Raw genomic sequence first — 19,315 nt, forward strand, 5'->3', positions numbered from 1 at the left:
AAGACGTCTTTTTCCGCTATAAAAAAAAAAAACTACTCAATCAAATTAAGTGAAAATTTTTTTAGGAGATCTTCAGTCCAAAACAGATACATACAATATAAACTTTTTTCAATATTTTCATTTTTTAATGTCTTCATAAAACTGTATAAGTGCCTTGAAATCATTACTATATATTGGGTACAATATAATATTCAATAGACAATTGGCTCTATCATAATGAATATAAAATCTGTATGAACTGAAATATCATATTTAAGCATATTTTATGACTAGACCACACCAGGGATCAACATTACTCTATATTAGGTACAATATAATAATCAATAGAGTTTTGGCTCTATGATAATAAATACAAAATCTGCATGAATGTAAATATCATATTTAAGCTTATTCATATTAAAAATTAAGAAACGTCAAATTTAAGCTTATTATACGAGTGGGCAATACCGAGGAGCCTGCTAGTATATATATATAAAAGTGACCTTGTCTGTGTGTGTGTGTGTGTGTGTGTGTGTGTGTGTGTGTGTGTGTGTGCGTATGAGTGCAAAACGTCTCTACCAAACTCCTCTCTAAACATTTGGTTTACAAACTTCAAACTTGACATAGGGTATTTGAACCTGTGGAATACTTTTGATATGGATTTTAGCTGATAAAAATAGCTGCTTAGGGATCAAATTGAAAAAAGAAAAACAGTTGACCTTGGCAGAAGTAAGTCAAATAAAGCTGTTAATTCTTGCACAATGTGCAAAAAAATATTTATAGTTTAAAGTCAGTTACTTTTTAACATTTGTTATCCATCCAGCTCAAATGGTAACGATGCTGGAGCGTTTATTAATGACTAAGGCTGGAACGGTAAACGTTTTGATTTCGATTTTAGTTATCTAATGGCACCAAATCACATTTTTTTTTCATAACTTTTGAAACCATTACTATATATTTGGTACAATATAATAATCAATTAAGAATTATACTCTATAATAATAAATACGAAATCTGCATGAATTAAAATATAATATGTGTACTTTATGAGCAGGCAAAGCTGGGTCGCTTGCTAGTATATATGGGAAATCATTTTGTTAACGATTTTTAGCGATTTTAATAGTAAAGTATAGCCATTACAAAACTAATTTTGATCTTAGTAGTTCGAATTGAGTTGTCTCTCTTAATTAAACATGGCAGATCAAAACACATGTCCCGCTTTGTCATGGAATTTGGTTTTCACAGTTGAAAAAAAGCACCTACTTAATCAGTTTACGTATTTTTGGAATATGACATTTTCCTTTCATAGCGGGAACATACATCATAAATATGTTCCAGTATTTTTTACAAAAAAAAAAAATGATTTAGTAGAAAAATAACTGTAGCTAAAAATAGAAATTATCGAGTTTTATTGTATGTTTTACTATAGAAGAGTTGTGCGACCGTTTCAGTATGACAAAAAAAGGGAGATAATCCTTGACTTAAATTGACAAATCAAGGATCCGCCATTTTTAACCCAACGCATTTCAGAACGTATTTATGGCTGAGTTTTGGTTTTTTCGTTAAAAGTACATCTAACATATTGAACATAGTGTCGAGCATGTCAACAAGCCAGACTCCTGTGTAAAAATGTATGAACAGATACTACACCTTAATAATGAACGAATCTCTTAGTAAAACGGAGTTATCTCCCTCAGATCAGTGACGAGTTATAGAAAAGAGTCGCTAAATAAAATGCCGCCAAACACGGCGTCTGGGGAAAAAAAGCTGGTGTTATCTTGAACCGCGTTAATCTTTCTAGTTACCTCCCTTCACATGCTATAAGGCAATACAATGGCTGCTCCCTTCGTTAAAGTCAACCTGTAAGGGAAGAGTGGGAGGAGAAAATTTAGAAGTAGGAGGAGTAAGTGAAATACTGTCTCCCGTACATCCGGGTTATTAAGGACGCCATTGAAGGCAAAAACGAAAGAAAAGGAACGTTTTTACACCAAAAAAAGATTTTTTTTCTTTGTTTCCAAAAGAAAAAAAAAAAGACAGAAAAAAAGCTCGTGGTCCTGATTTTTTTTTTTTGTTGTTTTTAGTGTAAATCACACAATTCCGTGAATCTTTGGACAGTTTCTACAGATTTTCCCAAAGGAAAAAAATGGGTCGCAAAAAGAAGAAGCAATTGAAGCCTTGGTGCTGGTATCCTTTTTTTAAATGATTTTATTTCTAAACAACAACAAAAAATGTCTTATTTTACTTTATCGTTATCAAATATATATGTATGTAAAATGATAATTTATGGTTTCTCATTAAAATCTACTTTTTAAAAATGTTTATTAATATTTTATTCTTGGTGTCCTTTAGCGATTGTTTTCATCAACAAACAAAAACATGAAAAAAAAAGCAAATCTATCTTCAAATTCATTTTACAAGATTCTTAAACAAATTTTTATTTTTATTTTTTGTTAAAAAAAAACAGTGAATTAGTTATAATTAATAAATAAAAAAAATATATAATCGACGACAAATCTTTAAAAAAAGAAAAGAAAAAAGGTTTTATATTTGTATTAAATAAAATTAGGATTTATAATTGTCCCTCATTTCTTGTAGTTTTCCTTAAACAGAAAACTTAATTTTAAAATTTTCCACTTAAAAACGTGATTTTGTTTCGCATAAATTTATTTAAATTATTCAAATCGACAAAAAAAAAAAGAAGAAATATGCAGATAAGACACGGTACTATTATTTTTTTAGTATTTTCAAGTTTTACGGTATCTTTTGTTTATTAAAATTGGGTACTTGTGCACTTTATTGTACCGCGCTGAAACAATAACGTCATTATCTAGAAAGCCATTCTTAAGACGGGAAGAGGGTTTTGTAATTTTTCTGTACTTTTACCTAACAATTTAGACCGTAAAACCTTGAAAATACTGTTTAAAAATAGCGCTCTCTGTACAATAAGTGCATAAACGCCTTTAAATTGTTAGATGAAAGTACAAAATAGTTACAAAACTCGGTCAATTTTTACTACATACCCCAGCATATTATAAACACCCCAACCTTCCCATGTTAAGAACGGCTTTCGGAATAACCTCCCCCCCCCCCCAACATCGAAAGCCGTTCTTAACATGAGGACGTTGGGGGGGTATTTATTTCAAAAGTCGTTCTTAACACGGGCGGTTGGGTGTTTATACTACGTTGGTGGAGGTCGTAAAAAAAAAATACCCAAAATTCTTCCCTCCTCATGTGAAGAATGGCTTTCTAAATGATGCAATCCGCGCTACTTTCTTTTTTTTATAAATATTTTCAAATTTAATTAGTTTTATGGTATCCGTTTTGGTACTAATGTAGACAGTGATCCGTGCTGAAATAATAACGTTATATTATTTAAAAAGCCATTCTTAACATGGGGAGGGGAGGGTGTTTTATACCTATTCTGTACTTTAACCTTACAATTAAATTTAAAAAAAAACACACACATCATAAAACTTGGACATACGATTTAAAAAAAAATAGCGCGGACCACCACCACTCTGCATTTGCACCTCTGTTTTTATTAAATTGTGAGGTTCAGGTTAGGTACAGAACACCCACCCCTCCCCGTGTTAAGAATGGTTTTCTGAATGTTATTTCAGCACGGATCAATCAGTAGTGCACTAGGAACCCCTCCTTTTTTTATTGTTAGATGAAAGTACAGATTAGTTGCAAAACACACTCCTCTCCCCATGTTAAGAATGGCTTTCTAAATGTTATTATTTCAGCAGGTCCGTAAACTGCATAAGTAGTGAGTGAATGTTTTACTTATTGCTTAATCTGAATTCGATTAAAAAGTATTGAACAGTATTTTTCATGTTTAATCAACGTGTTATAAATTGTGCTATCACTTCTTGTGTTTATCGTATATACGTGACTTGCATATCGGTATTTATTATTCATTGATTATTTATATTAATAGCATTAAACGAAATCGGCAATTTATAAAGATCGCGGAGGCATTTATTATTATAAACAACAAATCGAAAAAAACAAAAAAAAAAACAAAACAAATACATAACAAATACATAACAAATAAATGTTACCAAAGGCAAGATTTAGTTAACTCTTCTACCTATCTGGATAAGTTTTGTGTGTGTTTTAACTTACTTTAAAACGTTTAAGTTTGAAATGCTGAGTGCTTAAGACTTGAGACTACTTTTGTTTCAAAATGAATAAACGCTTTAAAATGAGTTTTTTGGGGTTTGTATTACTTATACACATAGATTCGAAAAAGTTGTCAAAAAACAAATGTTATCAAAGGCAAGATAAGTTACTTTTCTACCTAACTGGATATATTTTCAGTGTTTTTATTCAATGTAAAATGCTTGTTCAGCTTGAAAGACAGTGTTTACTGATGTATTGGAAAATTTAAAATGATGTCGGACTCTGTTGAACATGGTAAGTTTGGGAAAATGAGTTAAAAATAAAAAACTATACAAATACTGTTAGAAAGTCGCTCAATATATGTTACCATGACATAGGCTGACATATATTCGGTGGGTTTTTAACAGTATTTTGTATAGTTTTATATTTTTAACTCATTTTCCCAAACTTACTATATACAACAGTCCAGCCAGCGCCATTTTAAATTTTCCAATACATCGGTAAACACTGTTTTTCAAGCTGAATAAACATTTTACATTGAATAAAAACACTGAAAATATCCAGTTAGGTAGAAAAGTAACTTATCTTGCCTTTGATAACATTTATTTGTTATATATTTTTTTTTTTAACAACTTTTTCGAATGTGCGTATATTGTAATACAAACCGATTTTTTGTTTTGTTGTAAAAGATGCTTTACAATCTTATGAAAAACAATATTTAAAAAAAAGTAGGTGTTTCGTCAAGTGAAAGTAAAAAAAATGAATTTTAATAAAAAAAGTAATTGTATATACTTATGTCAATCTTAACTGAAAACAATATTATCTACTTGTAATGTTGCAATTAGTTTAATATTACTACATTATTACATAAAACATGTACTTTGATGATTGCATGATTCTGTTATATCCTCCATTAATTGTAACAAGACAGACTGCAGTTAGTTCCCTTGACTTCATGCTGTTTATTTAAATATAATGTGCAATTTATTTTGGAAACTATTTTCATTGATTTTTTTTTTTTTTATTTTATTTTCGAAATTTAAATATTTTACTAATTTCGACATGACAATTAAGTAGGTGTCTTTTTTTTTTTTTTTTTTTTTTTTTTTTTTTTTTTTTTTTTTTTACATGGAAGTTACCACTTATCAAGGCCACTCGGGGATAAGGGTTATTGCATGTACAGTAATCAATGGGACAATATCGTAGTAATCGTTAGTAATGGAGATTTGATAAAGTGTCTTAAGGGGGCGGTTCATCAGGATTTGTTTATGTTGGACTTAAAGACATTCAAGTTGTAGTCAGGTGGGAAACAGGCAAACAGAAGAGAGTTCCACAGGCGTGCACTTCTAAGAAAGAAGCTTTGTTCATGGAATCTACGTTTTGATTTAGGCACAGATAAAGAGTGGGGAAAATTACTGACAGTGGTTTCAGCTAGACGGGTGTTTTTCATGGAAGATTGGTGAGGGCGGGGCAGAGATTGGAGCTCAGACAAGCACTTCCCATGGGAATAACAATAAAACGACGACAGGCTCGCAACGTCCCTTCTGTGGGAGAGAAGTTGCGGAGAAGAGAAAAGGGCATCCCCCACTAGGCTATGAAGTCTATTTTGTACTCTGTCAAAGCAGGATAGGCTGTTTTTAGCAGCTCCTGCCCAGATATGGTAGCAGTATTCCATCCTTGGACATACTTGGCTTTTATATAGATAGAGAATTCCATCAGCAGTGAGATATCTACTGGAGCAGTAGAAGGATCCCACCATTTTTCCAGCAACCTTGGCAACAGATTTGATGTATGTGTTCCATTTTGGATCAGGAGTAAAGGTCAACCCCAGAAGCTGGTCAAAACATGGAGCCTCCCCAAGACGAGAGCCATCCATTTCAATGGTTTTGATTGAAATTCGATATTTCGATTTTCGCTCTATTAACGATGGAGCAAAAGTATTAAGAATAAGTCGGTTTACCTTTATTTGGAAAAAATAAACGAATAAAATACTCTTGGCAGTTTGGAATAACAGCTCATTGTTGTAAGGAGGAAACTCTTCGTTGCTTATATATTTTTGGTACCGCGCTATTTTTAAATAGTTTTCTCCATTATATAATTTTTTTTTTTTTTTTTTTTTTAAATTGTACGGTGGAAGCACAGAATAGTTACAAAACACCCTCCCTCCCCATGTTAAGAATGGCTTTTGAAATAAGGTTATTTCAGCGCAGTACCAAAAATACATAAGTACCAACTCTTCTTTACTAAGAATTATAACAAAACCATTTTTTTTTTCAACTACTAAAATAGTTACCTCCCTTAGAACATTGAGTTATTTTTAATTGGCACATTCCTTAACTTCATTTTTAAAATCAACATTTTAAATTCTTTTTTTTTTTTATTATTATTTTTTTTTTATTACATTTTCACCCCAAACAAGGCACATTGCCACTTTGGTGTAGGGGGCTACTATCAGGGGAAACATCTACTGGGGTACTATGTAGGGATTAGGGCAGCGAGATGTTGGTTCACGTTGCACTTATGCATGTCAGTACAGTTGGGGAAGCAGTGACCTTGAATGGAATTCCAAAGTCTAGCTGTTCTGGGGAAGAAACTACTGGAGTAGAAAGATCTTTTACATCTAGGGATCTCTACAGTGTGGGGGTGGGATTTTGCAGCTTGTCGGGTCTGTCGAGGGTGTTCACGTCGTGGGGGCACAAGTGCTTGCAGTTCTTCAGAGCATTCACCATTATAATACTTGTAGAACAGGCAGAGGGATGCAACGTTTCGACGATGGGACAGAGGCTGAAGTTTAGATGCCAGTTTAGGGCCTATCAGATTTGCGACTCTCTTTTGAACCCTGTCAAGGAGCGAGAGACTAGTAGCCGATGCACCGGCCCAAATATGGCAGCAATACTCCATACATGGGCGAATAGTGGTCCTATAGAGGTACAGGATACTTTCGGGTGTTAGAAGTTTTCTAGCACGGTAGAGAGAGCCCACCTTCCTTGCAGCGGCCCTGGCAATGCCCTCGATGTAATTGTTCCAACTCATGTTTCCTGTGAACGTTAGGCCAAGGAGCTTGAGAGCCGTACTCTCAGATAAAGAGTCGTTGGCCATTGCTATAGGTGGTAGAGAAGGTTTCTTGTAATTATTGAATGAAACCAGTTTTGTCTTGGTGGCATTAAACGTTACCATCCATTTTTGTCCCCATTCCACTACTGATTGGAGGTCATCCTCTAGTGTTTCTGCCATTACTTTAGATATATGTTCATTTGTTTTCCTGTCGTGCCTGCTATAGAGTGTGGTGTCATCAGCATATATATACCCATCTCAGAGGCAATTTTGTCGGGGAGGTCATTTATGAATATCAGGAACAGCAGAGGTCCAAGGATAGATCCCTGGGGCACTCCCGCATTTATATCATATTGTTTGGATGTACGACCGTCGAGGACAACCTGGATTTTTCTCTTATCTAAGAAGGATTTAATTATGTTAAGTATTCTACCAGTGATACCGTAAGATCTAATCTTCCTGAGGAGACCCTCATGCCATACCCTGTCAAAAGCCTTAGATATATCTAGAGCTACCGCTCTGCCCTCTCCCGCTTTGTCCAGTGAATGGTATATGCGTTCAGAGATTACAGTGAGGATGTCTGCCGTGGAACGGGCTTGTCTAAATCCATATTGATGGTTGGTTAGAAGTTTAGCATCTGTAAGGTGCTGGACTAGAGCATGGTTAATTAAGGTCTCAAATATTTTGGCAAAAAGTGGGAGGAGGCTAATAGGGCGATAATTTAATGGGTCAGTTCTTTCGCCAGAATTCTTGAATACTGGTACTACAGAAGCAGTTTTCCAACAGCTCGGAAAGCAAGATTCATTAAGGCATTTGTTGTAGAGTTTGGAGAGAACTGGAGCTACTTCGGCTGAGCACTTTTTTAAAAGCACAGCTGGGATGAGGTCGGGTCCACATGCTTTGGAAGTGTCAAGGTTTTTTATGATAGCATGCACCTGAGCAGGGGTGATTTTCAGATCGTCTACCGTGGCGTCTGTCCGCATAGGAAATTGAGGTAGGGGGTGGTTTAGAGGGTCCAGTGTGGAGTTTGAGGCAAATCGACTGGCAAGCATGTTAGCCTTCTCGGTTGCTGAGCAAAGAACCTCGTGATTGTTAGTTAGTGGGGGAATTGTTGATTGCCCATTATTTACTACACTGTTGTAGATTTTCCAGAAGTCACGAGTTCCTAGTTTTTGTGCTTCGATGCGTTTTTTAGTGGTTTCCGTAAATTCCCTCTTAGCTGTCGCTATTTCTTTCTTAACGTTACTTCTAGCTTCTATGTACTTCTGTCTGTTTGAACTGGACTTATGTCGGTTAAACCTGCGGAATGCATGCTGCCTTTGAGCAATGGCAGTTGCGCAAGTCGAAGTAAACCATTGGGGAGAGTGGGGCTTGCTATAGAATTTCCGCATGGGAACATGCGCTTCGATTGCAGTTTTGAACCATTCAGTGGTCTCGGTTGCACACTGTTCAGCAGGAAGAGAAAAAATATTTCCCCATGGGGCGTCTCTGATAGGATCTCTGATAGCTTCCCAGTCAGCCTTTTTATAATATCTCGTTGTTTTGAGCACTGGCTCTTCAGTTTTGGGTCTAGAGTTTAGGGCGATTTCAACCATTATCACCGCATGATCAGCGTTCGCAAGTGGGCTGTCGGCTTTCGTTACACAATCATCAGGAACTGTGGTCAAAAACAGATCTAATAGTGATGCGTGTTGTTCTTCCTGATCAGGGAAGCGGGTTGGAAAAGTAACAATTTGCGATAGGGAGTGAGATACAGAGAAGCTATGAGTTGCGCTGCCTGCTGCATCTGTGTAAGTAGAGAATCCAAGCCAGTTTTTGTGATGGACATTAAAGTCGCCAAATACATGTACTTGGGCGCTAGTGTCGAAGGAGAGTGCTGTGTCTATGCTGTCAGATACTTTATTTATTATGGTGCAGTCTTGGGTCGAGGGAGAGCGGTAGAGAAAGTAAAAGTAGCTAATGTTTTGTTGCATGATTAGTCTAAAGCACATAAAGGCTTGATCATCCGTTTCTAGGTTTGTTTCTCTAGTCAAGGGAAGGGTATTACGAATGTAAACTCCAAGTCCGTGCATATGTCTGTCAGAGTCCTTACGGCAGAGTGGGAGATATCCAGGCATGTTAAAGTAGTTAGAGGGGATGGAGGAGTGTAGGTTAGTCTCACTTAGTGCTAAGATATCTGGGGTATTTGTTAGGAGAAATGCTTCGACATCAGCTAAATTAGTTCTAAGCCCACGGATATTTGTGAATGCAAGCCTCAAGGGAGGAGGCAAGTTGGATTTGTTTGACCCTAAGCCTGGTTTATTTATTATTTATTTATTTATAAATCTTATTTTCAATTTATAAGAACTAGACTGGTTGGGTGAGTATTTGTTATATATAGATATACACACACACATTAGCTGATAGTCATGTGTTTACTCAAAAATAGCTGGCGTCAATAGTAACTTTTGTCAACTTAAAAAAAAGAGGCTAATTTTGTGACATCATGATTCATTATTTACGTTATTCACTTTTCATGACGTCATCCTATGTGTACGGTGATAATATAGTAAACCAAATTTCAGTTTTAGTACTATATATATATATATAAAGCTTTATTGACTTACTATATGATTTTATTATTTGTATTAAACTATGTAGCACAATATTACTTTCTGAGTATTTATTAGTATTTATTAATTTATCTCATTTGGGTCATTTCTATATTTAAAATACAATGGACACTATTTTCATAGAAATGTTAATAAACTCCTATTTGCTTCGTGTTCTTGATTTTCTGCCCAAAAAACTAATTTTTTTCATTATACAGAAAAATATCAGCTTTATTTAAACACATTGATTAAATATATTTCTCATTCTGTTAGTTTAGATACATGTGATTTCATTTTTTATAGGTGTTTAAAATTTATGGACATTTTTATAATTTCTTTCAAATTACTACAGAACTTTAACTGAACTGTTTTTTCTTTTTTACCCCAACCTAAAACTTGCGTTTAGTTTTGCAAAAGTCAATTCGGTTCAAAATCTGTAGAAGCAACTTTGTGTAAAGTTGGCATGATGGCAATACTGGAGATTCTTTGTAGTTGTTTAAAATTTGAAAGTGATTTTGAAGCCTTTAATTTGAGGGGTAGCAAGTTCTTGCTTAGAATTTTATTGTCAAAAGTCGTATATTATTTATTAATGCATTGAGAAGTTAGTGTTTATAAGATCTGCGATTCAGAAAAGAATTTACATTATTTAGAAAAATAACTGGTGCTTCTTCAGATTGGCACTTATAGCGATAAACAAAAAACTAAGAAAAACTTTTATATTGTACCTACTTGTCGCAGAATGAAGATTGTATCTTCCAAAAATCACTAATTAAGTTTTTTATTTACAAAAAATAAATTTGCCACTTTTTACTGATAAGTGACAGACAAGGCTATGTTTTTCTAGACAACATAATGCGAGGTAATTGGTGATTATTTAAGTTTCCATGTACATTAGAGTTGTCTGCCCTTGTCCAGATTCATTGATGGATGCTTTTTCACCCTCATTGAAACAGTAAAATTTGATTTTCTTGAGTAAAAAAAACTAAAAAAAACTATTTGATCAATGACGTGATGTTTGGAACTTTTCATCTTCATCCCGTGACTGGTACATACATCATACAGACATTTCTGTATTTTCTTTTAATTTTAAATTCTGCCAAAGTGTTAATCTGAATAAACACCAAATGACACTTCTCTTAGTCAGAATTAAGTCGTCAAATGATATTGTTTGCAAGATTATTTTTTGTGAGTAGTTCATTTAACTTTGGTCAGTTTTATCTTTACAATGTTTTCTGCTGATTTCATTTGTCTGCAACTTTTTGGCTTTGATGACAGATTTAAGGCAGCCTCACAATCAACCACAGCCCTTCATCACTGTTGCTGCAAAGACTTTGGCCACCCTGGCCTTTAGATTGTCCTCTATATTGCAACTGGATCTGTTGGTGCCTCATTCCACTGCATCTGGTACAAAAAGTTTACTCGGATTGCAGTCGAGCAAGCTAAGAGGTCTGTAGATAACAAAGTTTTTTGACAGCCAGATTTCAGTTTTCCAGCTGATATGGCTGGACGCAGAATTTTATTACCACATGCATGCTACCTTCTCAACCTAGTCCTGCGTTGAACTACTTCCCTCATAATGCAGATGTAGTATCAAAGATCCTTGTTTGCCATAGAGAACTTTGTCTGCCTGACCTTTAATGCATCTTTGGGCAGAAAGTTACCTGTTTTTCTGTAAGTTGATCTTTCTCGCTTGTAATGACGTGCATCAACTTGCTCTGTTTGTTGCCGATAATCTCCTGAGCTTTGGTGTTTTGATAGCATTAGATTGTTGATCATGTACTTTTCTTTTTTGTTGTCATCTTGTTGTTGAATCATGACTGTTGAAACGCTTTTCTGAGTTTTTCTACTATCCTCCTGCTGGTGCTGACAAAGTGAAGTTTGTTCTTCCGGCACAAGGGGAACTGTTGGTCTTCAAATTATTCTAAAATATGGAGCCCAGATTTATAACAAAAATGAATTAAAAAAAAAAAAAATGGATATAGATTTAATAATAGTTTAAAATTACTAATAAGTATCATCCACACCTTTATTTATATATGATGGAATACTGCTGCCATATCTGGGCAGGAGCTGCTAAAAACAGCCTATCCTGCCTTGACAGAGTACAAAATAGACTTTGTGGCTTAGTGGCGGATGCCCTTTTCTCTACCCTGCAACCTCTCTCCCACAGAAGAGACGTTGCGAGCCTATCCTTGTTTTATCGTTATTTCCATGGCAGGTGCTCGTCTGAACTCCAATCTCTGGTCTCCCCTCGCCAATCTTTCATGAAAAACACCTGTCTAGCTGAATCCACTGTGAAAAATTTCCTCCATCATATCTGTGCCTAAATCAAAACGCGGATTCCATGAACAAAGCTTCTTTCTTAGAACTGCACACCTGTGGAACTTTGTTCCGTCTGCCTGCTTCCCACCTGACTACAACTTGGATGTGTTCAAATCCAATGTTAACAAATTCCTAATGAACCGCCCCCTTAAGTAAACACTTCATCAAATCTCCACACTAACGTAATGTACTTGCAATAACCCTTATCCCTGAGTGGCTTCCGGGCCTTGATAAATGGTGATCACTGTGTAAAAATATATATATATATATATATATATATATATTGTAATGACATGCATCAACTTGCTCTGTTCATTGGCGATAATCTCCTGAACTCTGATGTTTTGATAGCATCAAATTGTTGATCATGTATTTTTCTTTTTGCTGTCATCTTGTTGTTGCATCATGAATATTGTGTGTATATATATATATATATATATATATATATATATATATATATATATAAAAGGAACTTTGTGTGTGTGTGATCTGGACCGATTTTTATGAAATTTCACACAACTTTATGAATCTAGCAATGTTCTTGGATAGGTTTTCTACAAGAATATCTTCGATAAATATCGATAATCGAAAAAATCCGATGAAAGAAGGAACAGACGATTTTGACTAAAGTTAACACCTTATACAGCCTAACATCACAAGTGAATTTGAGAAGTTTTATTATCACAAGCAGAAAGTTCCAGCATATAAAAACAACAGTAGGTTCTTTGATATGGCAGGGATGCGTTCTCCAAACTCTTACCCTATCTTGCAGATCAAAAAGTCTAGGAATTAAAATGGATTTTATTTAAACAAAAATTAATAAAAATAAGTAAACAAAAAACAAAAAAAAAACAAAGACACTTAAGAGCAGATAATGAATAGCTCTAAATTTTTTCTGCTTTGATTACCTTTTTGGGTATTAGTTTATAGATAGTACATTAACAGTCATTAAATAATCTGAGTTAACATAAAATGTTGGAGGTTTTTAACAAAATAAAGCAAGATGCACACAATACTTAGCATTACAAGTTAATTTTTTCTCTTTAGATAATTGTTATTTTATCAACTTGCATGAAAAGGGATATGTAAAAGATGCTTAAAACCGTTTGAATTATGCAAATACCATCAATAGTTCCAAAGTTATGAGAATTTTTAAGTGCCAAAATTTGGGCTTTTCTGTGGACATTTTTCTTTAGAAAAAGTGACTAAATTACAGACCTGAACATTTCAAGAAATTCTGTAATTTCGCCACCATTTATTTATTTTTCAAGCTATTCTCATAAAACTTGACACTCTTAGGTAAAATTGTATGCTCTTTCTGATTATGCTGTCAAATCTGATGTGTCTCTTTACCATAAGCCATGAATTATAAATTCTGATGTACAAATTTCAATTTTTTTAAACTGCCGCATGGTATCATACAGTGGGTGTCTATTCATGAACAAAACTAAGTATTGTAGTGGTATTTAAATATAGCTTTATCGAGAATAGGCATTTTGCCTCCTCACCAAAGGAGAGCTTAATTTTGGGTGAAGCCTAAAGAGCATTCATGGCCGGTATTTACTACTACCCTCAAAGAAAAGAAAAAATTGAATAGATATAAATTAATCTCCGAAATAAATCAAAGAAACTGTTTCATATAGATTTTGGATTTCTGTAAAAGATGGAAGTTCTCATAGTTGACCAGAACTTATACATTTTGGGACCAATCTTATGACCAGAACTTATGCATTTTGGGACCAGTCTAATTTTCAATTTTGTAAATCCTCTCTATCTGGCCCAAAATATACCCCTATTTTCTGAGATGCAACCATAAATCATACTCTACATGAATCTTCGATGTAACTTTCACAGTACCAGGATACCAGGAATCCTGATAAGCAACAACTATATATTGACCAGTTGATGGTAATTGTTGTCATTTCTATTGTTGTTTTACTGAAAATTCAATTATGTAAACAGAAATAAAACGGTAATTTTTTTACCTGGTTTCCACCTTAACGTTTGAAATGATTACTTCTATTGCATTTAAATTTTCTGCAAATAAGTAGTTTTCTGGATATTAAGCAATGTCATTTCTTATGTTATCGCTCAGAGACATCTTGGTACGTGCAAGCGGAGCCCCAAGAAACTATGCACAAACACGCATATCAAGATGGCCACCAGCAATAATGTAAGAAATGACATTGCTTAATATCCGGAAAGCTACTGATTTGTGGAAAATTTAAATGCAATATCCATTTTCAGCATACCTGAAAACCTTAAAAGGTAGTCATTTTAAAGAAAAATGTTAAGGTGGAAACAAGGTAAAAATTTAAAAAATGCATCACAAATTCTTTATCGAACCGCCTAATTAGTGTTATTATTATTTAGATATCCTCCAAAAATAAAAAAGGTTTGTTTTACAGATTCGAAAAAATGGTCTTGACAATGAGTTAAAAATAAATTCAAGTGTTACTATCTCTTTTATTTAATCATTTGGTGAAAGTAGAGAATAGTTAACAAAACACCTTTCCTTCCTCATGTTAAGAATGGGTTTCTAAATAATAATGTTATTATTTCAGCATGGTAGCATAAGTGCACAGGTACCTTTTTATTTGTTTTATATATTTTATTTATTTTTTTTTTTGACCCCTAAAAAAACAATTGTACGTTAAATACAAGTAAGTTAAACGCATGTACTTGGTACTAAAAGCGTTAAAAACAAAATAGTATTGTTTGGAAATCAAATTTGAAAAACTTGAAAATAATTTTCTTCAATTGACAAACTCAGAATAAAAAATGACTGGTCTAGTAAGACGAAAGCAGAAAAAGTTTTCTTTTTTTTTTAAGAATACTTTAGTCAGCTCAGTGCATTAGCGAGCCATTTTTCTCTTAAGTGGATTTGAATTTCTATAAAAGATTTTTAAAGAAATTTCCGCACGATTAATAATTATCAAATATTTACATATTAGACATGAAAATGGATGATATATACCGATTTATCTTATCAATTTTGAAATATTCTTCATCAACTTTGCTCGGTTGTAACTTTGCTTCCTGTGGGCATAAAAATATAAATCAAAGTTCAGTAGAGATGGACTTCTATGCTTATATAGCTTGTAAAATTTCAGCCATATCCAATCAAATTTAACCCCGCGCATGTGTATCCAAACGTAACATATAAAATGTAAACATTGCAAAAAGTTTCCCTTTTTGTTGTCGTCACTTTTTACCGTTTTTTTCATTTTTAACTTTGAGCATAAAAACATTGGACGCATAAAAGAAAAATAAATTAACATCATTAGAGTGCTTATTTTCTCTTTCCATCAATGTAATTCTTTTAAAAATTGACCCACAAATAAAAAAGATATGACTTGTTGAAGCACATTAGGTATGTAATATTGCCGATGTCCACGAAAATACAGCATATACTAGTAATGCTACAATAATGAACAGAGCAACGAAAATTTCAACTATCTTCGAAGTAATCTTTAAAAAAAACATCCTACAAAGTACAGAAATATTTATCAGTAAAAAAAAAAAATACATTGGCCCATAGAGTTGTAGTAATGGTAATAGAATACATTGAGATTTTTTTTGTTTGTTTTTTATGCAAAAAAGGATCTGTAGTGGTACATATATTGAGGGGGGAAGGGGGGTAATTCCCTAAATATTATTTCTTAGTTGTAAACTTCTTTTAAGTTAGTTTAGGTTTCATTTGCAATGAAAGTTACAACAAAGATAATTTGAAGAGCAAAGAATGATTTGATCTGAAATTTTTAGAATTAAGCATTTGGGTAAAAAAAAATACAAGATCTGCTTTAGTTAGAAAGAAAAAAAAAATTACTTCCCAACATAGACAATTATATTTTGAAGATGGAATTTAGATTTGCAAGTTTGAATAGTTTCCATATTATTTGGATTCTTCTGACTACTGTTCTCATCTTTTGTGTCATTTTCACAATGTGTTAATTGATGTAATTTCCAATATTCTTCTGGTATATCTTGTTGAACTCTGGAATTTTTCTGTCAAACTCTGTAAAGTACACAGAAGTAGAATGCTCTCGTTTTTGACTGGATAGAAGTTCTAAGTAATTCGCAATTGTATTTTCGGTTGCCTGCATTGAGGATTGAACCTTCAATCTTTTAGAATAATGTAAATTTTACAACTGAATTTTACAAAGTACTCTAACCACTGCACCATAGGTCCGCAGATTCCGGAGTTCAACAAGATAAATCATAAGAAAGTTAGAGGTTACATCGACCAAAACATTGTGAAAATGACACTCAAGATGAGAATGGCAGTCCAGATAACTCAAATAATAATGAATAACCAACCCCCACCTCAAAAATTCAGTAACATGAGCAGGGCTTCTTTCTTGGAGCTGCATGCCTGTGGAACTCTATTCCGTTTTCCTGCTTTCCAGCTGACTACTGTATGGTTGTTTTTGGGTCCAGTGTGAACGGGTTCTTGATGAGCCATCTCCTTGGGTAATCCAATTTACAAGATTTCCACTGCTGATGGTTACTGACATGTTCCCCTTGACCACTGTACACTCATTAACCCTTATCCTTGAGTGGCCCCCGGGCCTTGATAAGTGGTGACTCCTTTGTAAAAAAAAAAAAAAAAAAAAAAAGTAATATTTTCATTAAAAACAAAAAGTGCTTATTACAATAATATTATCACATTATTTCTTCATTATTTATAAACTAATGGTGGGGTGGGGGAGTGTTGCCTGGTCATAAAAGAAATTGTGGCAACTGTGATGGGTGTTAAAATAAAAACAGGACTCTGGTGTCATCAGCCAGAAGCGAAAGCAAAAAGAAAAAAAAATGACGTGGGCTGGACGCGAACTTGCATAACTGAAATTAATAACTGAATCCTCTTATTGATATGCCCATGATTATTGAAATGCTATAATGTTAGCTATTTAAAACGAAAGAAATTGTGTTGGAAGCCAAGTTTTGATCTGCCCACCCCCCTCCTCAAACAAAACAATATTTCTACACGAAATAATGATTTTTTTTTTTTTCCAATTTGATATATTGTTCGGTCATAAAATATGCTTATGAAAATGAAAGTTTTTTTTTTTTGTTTTTTTTTAAATTAAAGAATCATAATTAGATTGGAATTATTGTTTCTTTTAAATACAAATTTAACCCTTAGTTGATTTAAACCGCTGATAAAAAATCGAAATAAGGAAATTGTTCTTTAACATAATTAGGTGCCTGTAAAAAAAAAAATTCCCAGTAAATAGTAAAAAATTACAAAACAACCCTGTTTTAAATGAAAAAAAAAAAAAAAAAGTCCACCGATAGGCGTGTGTGAACCTCAAAACTAATGGTTATGAGACAAGCTTCTAATCCATTCGGCCAGAATGCTGATTACGAAATCACATAAAAAATTCTTGTGCTTAAACTAATTCAGAGGACAATGGTTGACACATGCTCAGTTGTTGAAATCGTTTGGAAAGAGATGATTTTTTTTTTTTAAAACTCAGTTTCTACACAAAATAATTGACCATTTTTTTCTAATTTTTGGATATTTGTCCAAGATATCGCTCTTTCTAATGATGCTCAGTTGGTGCATGTACGATGTGTATGAGAAAAGTTTTTAGCAGACATACAAACACACACACACACACACATCCCCTTTATATAATAGAAGGTCTCGTTGCTTTAAATTGAGTACTAAAACTACATTATTTTAAGGTTGTCATTGCTAGGTATCACAAACCAGCCTCAAGTGCAAAAATGGGTAGATATGAAATTCACTGTTAACTATAATTTCATATTGTATGCTGCATCCGTAAGATATATATATATATATATATATATATATATATATAGTCAGAGTTGTTTTCCGTGATAAAAACATTGTTTAAATTTTAAAATGAAATATTTTTATAAGTCAAATTACTACACAATATTATGACAAAGAAATATTTATTTGTATAAAATTAATATTTCGGAGATAGACTCCATCCTTAGAATATTATCCATTCGCCCCCCCCCCTCGCTATGATGTTAAATTAAAGAAAAAACAGTTAGCTAAGTGTCCGCGTGTTGTGTCTATGGTGTTATTTTGAAATGCCAGAAGAATATGCTTGGCGCGTGCGATATGAAAGTCAGAATTGTGTTTTTGCTAATAGAAGAGTTGTTTAAATGTAAAATTTAAAAATAAAATACATATAAAATACATTTATAAACCAAATTACAACACAATGTTGTGCAAATAAACAATTTGCATAATATTGCATTGTAATTTGGCTTATAAACAAATCATTTTTCAATCAAATCAATTGATTGCCTGCTCTAGTTGGGAACCCATTGTAATACATTGGGATAAAGCTTCACATACCTCCTCGCAGTGACTTAGTCTACAATATATTGTAGTTTATATTGCACCGTGGAGAACCTACGGTTTTTATAAAATCATTTGTATATATAATGGCTTGCATTAGTTTAAAATGCAAAAGTCAAGTATCAAGCCTCAATTGTGCTTTAAACATAAGGATTCATTTTGAACGCGCTCCTATCATATCAAAGAACCTGCTGCTGATTTTATGTCGGCTTGTGTAGTCAAAATTTCTCAGATGCACTTGTGATGTTAGGTTGTGTAAAGTGTTAACTTTGGTCAAAATCTTCTGTTCCTTATTTCATCGGATTATTTTGATTATCGATACTTATCGAAGACACAAAACCTATTAAAGAACACTGCCAGGCACATAAAGTATCTTCATGTGAAATTTCATAAAAATTGATCCAGCCATTTTGGAGTCCATAGAGAACAAACTCGCACGCACACAAAGTTGCTTTTATATAATAGAGATAATGATAACATTGTATTTTTTTATTTGTATTCACAAAATCTAATATGTATTTAAAATTATTTTGTACTTTTCTTAGGAAAAAACCTGCTTTTCCTAAGAAAAGTACAAAAATTATGTTATAATTGGACGACCTAAGCACAAGAGTTTCCAATGTAGATACAGGACTCAAAATGGCGACTACATTAAAAATGTAGAAAGCTCTGTTAGCGAACATACATTTTTATTTTCGTGTACATTTGATGCGTCAACAAGCAATAATAATTTTCTTGTCGGTTGTGGGGCCACGACACGTGATTACAAAGGAATCTGATTTTATCAATTTTGATCCCAACTTTAAGCAGACAGTTCCACAGAACAAAATATTCTTACCGTGTCGAAACCCAGGAAAGAACACGTGAAATTGCACCAGAAAAGGTTTAATATTTATGA

At 33.5% G+C, this 19,315-nt stretch overlaps 1 protein-coding gene across 2 annotated transcripts in view; it reads left to right on the plus strand.

The window, feature by feature from the left end:
• Positions 1-1,870: 1,870 nt before the first annotated feature.
• Positions 1,871-19,315, plus strand: part of LOC145252537 (BUB3-interacting and GLEBS motif-containing protein ZNF207-like) — a 58,979-nt gene continuing 41,534 nt past the window's right edge. The window contains exon 1 of one of the 2 annotated variants that reach the window (XM_080112085.1): positions 1,871-2,163. In XM_080112085.1, the coding sequence (XP_079968211.1) occupies positions 2,123-2,163 (41 nt within the window). In that variant the 5' untranslated portion in view covers positions 1,871-2,122. The remainder of the gene's footprint in view (positions 2,164-19,315) is intronic. The other variant, XM_080112086.1, reaches the window with a different exon arrangement.

The sequence above is a fragment of the Euprymna scolopes genome, chromosome 29 (genome assembly GCF_053919585.1).
Source record: "Euprymna scolopes isolate OS-2025 chromosome 29, ASM5391958v1, whole genome shotgun sequence".
NCBI classification, from domain to species: Eukaryota; Metazoa; Mollusca; class Cephalopoda; order Sepiida; family Sepiolidae; genus Euprymna; species Euprymna scolopes.